Source organism: Arachis ipaensis, chromosome B06, assembly GCF_000816755.2.
Source record: "Arachis ipaensis cultivar K30076 chromosome B06, Araip1.1, whole genome shotgun sequence".
Lineage (NCBI taxonomy): Eukaryota > Viridiplantae > Streptophyta > Magnoliopsida > Fabales > Fabaceae > Arachis > Arachis ipaensis.
The window spans coordinates 121,892,190-121,896,801 of NC_029790.2; the positions used below are offsets into that span (position 1 = coordinate 121,892,190).

Below are 4,612 nucleotides of genomic sequence, written 5' to 3' on the forward strand. Positions count from 1 at the left end.
TTATTTAAAACATTTCATTTTTAAAAGTTTTGGTCCAATTTAAATTATTAATATTTTTTATTATTTTTAAAAATTATATTTAATTATTTATAAATACATATGGCTTACCTGCATCATAGGACGACCAAGTCAGTACTCGGTGTTTGGTACAGTACAGTAACAAAGTAATCCCTAATCATGTGCAATATATAACAAACAAAATCTTTGTATAAGTGTATCACCATCAACACTTATTACTGTTAACCATTATACTAACAAAATCGTAGTATCATCACCATCACTAATTCACCATAACCATGCTCTTCCTATACTTTCTTGTCTTCCTTTTGTTTCTCGTGGTAATACTCTTGCCAAGGAAGAGTAACGAAATTCTTAGTTCAAAATTAGCGCTGCCCAGAGCCGAAACCCGACCCAAAGAGAAGATTAGCATAGAGCATTTGCCAGAGGAATTGTTATCCAACATCCTCTCAAGGTTACCATCGAAAGAGTTGCAGAAATGTAAGTTTGTTTGCAAGTCATGGTTCCATATCATAAAGGATCCTCATTTTGTTACCAACTACTATGTTGTCTACAACAACCACATAGTAACAAATCATGATCTCTTTGTCATTGGCAGACCCTTTCCTTCTAGCAAGAAAACATTCATTTCTTTGCTTTCTTGTAATAGTAATGATAATATTACCAACAAAAACAAAGAACATGTTCCCTCTAAGGTTCTAAACCCTCCTTGTGAATACAATTCTGATCACGAATATTGGACCGAAATCATGGGTCCTTGCAATGGCATATATTTCCTAGAAGGCAAACCAAATTTGATGATGAACCCTTCTTTGGGACAGTTCAAGGCTTTGCCAGAATCCCATTTCGCAACACCCTTTGGTGGAAATTCTTTAATGGATTACACCGGATTCGGCTTTGATCCAAAAACCAACGACTATAAAGTTGTTGTGATCAAGGATCTTTGGATTAGGGAAAAAGGTGAAGAACATCTTGGGTGGTGGAGAACAGAGTTATACAGCCTTAACTCTAACTCATGGAGAAAGCTTGATGCTGTTCTTCCACTTCCCATTGAAATTTGGAGCTCTTCTCGTGTCTACACTTTGGTGAACAATTGTTGTCACTGGTTGGGTTACGTTGAAGATGAGCTTGGTAAAAGAAAAGATGTGGTTCTAGCATTTGACATGGTTAATGAAACCTTCAGAAAGATTCATGTACCGAGAGTACGAGATTCTCGGGAAGAATCCTCGGCGACGCTTGTCCCACGTGACGAGTCGGCTCGAATTGGCGTGGTTGTTCACCCAGTGAGAGCGAATGAAAAATCCTATGATGTTTGGGTGATGAAAGATTATTGGAACCAAGACTCTTGGGTTAAGGTATACAGTGTTGGACCCGTGCAAGTGATTTCAACGCTTGTGGGGATTTGTGGGAGAGACCAATTTCTTTGGAAAAACAACAATGAAGAGTTGGTGATGTATGAAGCTGAATCAGGGAAAGTAAAATGTCTCCAAGTTTTTGGTAAGAATGATTCACTAAGAGCTGCTAGATATATGGAAAGCATTCTTTCACTTCACAGGGGAAACGAGTTTAGTCGACAATGTGTTTCAATTGATTGGGTCCATGATCGTTGAGGTACTAGCTATTCGAGTCGAATATAATGCCAATAGGCCGTAGTGAAAAACTCGAAAATAATGATCCCATTTTCGTGCTTTCTTTTGGAAAACAAAAGATTCGTTCCAATAATTTTTTATTTGTTTTGTATCATTCATGTGTATATCTATTCACTCTTCTTTTTTTTTCTTTCTTTTTTTTTTTGGATAAAACTACCTACTATTTAAAATAGAGAAAATCTTCGCATACAAACGTTTTTTTATACAAGTCTTTACAAGTCATTTATATTAACGCGCTTCGAACTATTACTGCACGTTTTTCATCTTCTTCCTCCTCATCTTCTGCACCTTCTTCTTCTTCTTGCTGCACGTTCTTCTTCCTCTTCCTCTTCTTCTTCTTTTCTTTCGTTTCTTGCCTTCTCTTTCTCCTTTTTCATTTACGTGTTTTTCTCTCTGTTTTCTTTATTCGTTATTCTCGATTTCCATTGTTTTTTGACATCAAGCTCTGAAATTATTTTTGAAGAAGAAGAAGCAGCAAAAGATGAAGAGGAGAAAGAGAAAGAGTTCTGAATTATGCATAAGGTGTACTTCAACGAATTTTGGGTGTATTTCTTAAATCCTTTGGGTGTATTTTCGTAATCCTTTGGGTGTATTTCTGTAATCCTTTGGGTGTATTTCTATAATCGTTTGGGTGAATTCCTGTAACCGTTTGGGTGTATTTCTGTAATCCTTTGGGTATATTTCTGTAATCGTTTGGGTGTATTTCTGAAGTTCCATTATCTTCAAAATAATTTCAAAGCTTGATTTCAGAAACCATGAAAATCGAAAAAAAAAACGAAGCAAGAATACCAGTGATAAACGCAGGTAAAACAACGAATGAAAATGCGAAGAGAGAACGCACGAAGGAGATCGAACAAATTTGACAAGAACCTCGTTTTCATAGAGGAAGAAGAAGAGTCGTTCATAATACATGGTGAGTGTAGCGCTTTGAAAACAGGAAGATGTTAAATAACGCATTAAAAGGCCCGTATGTGTAGCAACTTGTAAGTCAAAAAGACTTGTATGTGTAGCAGACCTCTTTAAAATATTGACAAATTTATTCCAAAAAAAAAATTCACTCTTCTTTTCTTTTCCTTTTCTTTTGATAAAACTACCCACCATATTTAAAATATTGACAAATTTATTAAAAAAAATTGATTTTATATTTTAAAATTTTAAATTATCCTCTAATATAAACTAATTTAACCTAACTTCAAATTTTAATTCTATTCTACATCAGCAGTCTCAATTTCAAATCCTACCATCACTCAAATAATTTCTCATCCAACTTTTATCTCCAACTATCACCACTACAGCTAATTTTTTTATATTGATTAAATATATGTGTAATACATTGTTATTGGAAGATTAGGTGTTTTCCTTTGATATGGTATTTTTTTTATTGGTATTATTCAAATCGGAGGGTCCGATTTATTTGAAGAAAAAAATAACCTACAAATCAGAGGGTCCGATTTGTTTGAAGGAAAAAATAAACTACAAATCGGAGGGTCCGATTTTAACATTAAAAAATTTTTTATTTTCGAAAACACAAATCGGACCATCCGATTTGTGATTGTTTGTTTGAAAAATAAAACAAATCGGAGGCACCGATTTGTATAAGTCATAACAACGTAAAACACTTCTCTTCTCACACCATTTTGAAATACACGCCTCTCTCTCATACGAAAAAGAATAAGCGCACCACTACTGCCATCTTCACCACCACTATTGTGGAAAAAAAAGGGACAAAACAGAAAAAGAGAAAAAATAGATCCAAGTAGAGAGGAAGAGAAGAGAACGACATCAGAGAGAACTACAGTTTGTCGCTACTGTTAAAAGATGCAAAAGAGAGAAAGATGAAAATACCGAACAGAAAAAGAGAGGATGCAATGGTGAGGAGTAGGAATAGATGGCGATGACGAAGAGAGCTACTTTCATTGTCACCGCCGTCAAAATAGAGATAGGGGACGTCGTGCAGTGGGAAGGAGGAAATGGAAAGGTAGTGTGGCGGAGAGGGGGAAGAAAAAAAAGAAGAAAATGGAGGGAAAAATAAGGAACTCGCAAAGGAAAAGTATAAATGAAAAGAGCTACTGTTGACGAATGAGATCAGCCACCACAATATCTATCATCTGAATGTTGTTGCTTTTGTCTTTTTGTTTCTTCTCTCTCTGGTTTGGTTCTTCAAGTGGATTTTAAAAAAAATTTGATCTTTGAGATGTATAGATAATTCAACTATGAAAATTTTGTTGAGTAAAGTTTTTTGTAATGGTGGAGGGTCTTATAGAGATAAAGAGAATGGTGGATTCTAGAGATTTAAAATTGGGCCAATTTTTTTTAATTTTAAGTAATAAATTGGACTCTCAAATTTATAAAAGTAGAGAAATTTGAGGGTCAGATTTTATAGTGTCCAAATTGAAAGCCTCCGATTTGTGTTGAAATATATTTTTTTACCTTAAAGCAATCGGAGGGTCCAATTTGAACATTTAAAAAAATTTAAAATAAAAAAATTCAAATCTAATTCTCAAATTTGTGTTCTCCACATAAAAAAAATACATAAATTGTCCACATTGTTTGAAAACACCATTAGAAGTCCAAAAACAAAAATAAAAAGCGTTGAAATTGTGTTAGCATGAGTTATTGATGGTGTTGGTGGTAATAGTGGGGAATAAGAGTTGGATGAGAATAGATTTAAGGAGTGATAATGGAGAGTTGGAGATTGGTATAGTAGTGGTAAAGGGTTGAGGGTCGAGAATTAATGAATTGAAGGTGGGATAGGATAGATTATGAGTTATGACTTAGGAGGGATAATTTATAAACTTTAAATATTTTTTATATTTTCGGTAATTTTATTAATTGTCAAGACTCAAAATGAGTTATAACTAATGTTTAAAAGATTGTTTATTCTCCTAGCAAACCTAACAAAATTAATTTTAATTTAAATAAAAAAATTACAAATATTTTTAACA

General features: G+C 33.9%; 1 protein-coding gene across 2 annotated transcripts; it reads left to right on the plus strand.

Annotated features, from left to right (window-relative positions):
* LOC107648425 (F-box protein CPR30-like) lies at positions 207 to 4,555 on the plus strand. Of its 2 annotated transcripts, none has more exons than XM_016352294.2 (2): positions 207 to 1,725; positions 4,376 to 4,555. In XM_016352294.2, exon 1 carries the CDS (start codon positions 297 to 299, stop codon positions 1,626 to 1,628), a length of 1,332 nt encoding a protein of 443 aa, XP_016207780.1. In that variant the 5' UTR covers positions 207 to 296; the 3' UTR covers positions 1,629 to 1,725; positions 4,376 to 4,555. The 2 variants fall into 2 exon arrangements, with proteins under 2 accessions (XP_016207780.1, XP_016207779.1); XM_016352293.2 differs by having other exon boundaries at positions 208 to 1,730; positions 4,381 to 4,555.

Coding starts and splice junctions, on each gene's coding strand:
- LOC107648425 (XM_016352294.2), top strand. CDS start 297: ATGCTCTTCCTATACTTTCTTGTCTTCCTTTTGTTTCTCGTGGTAATA.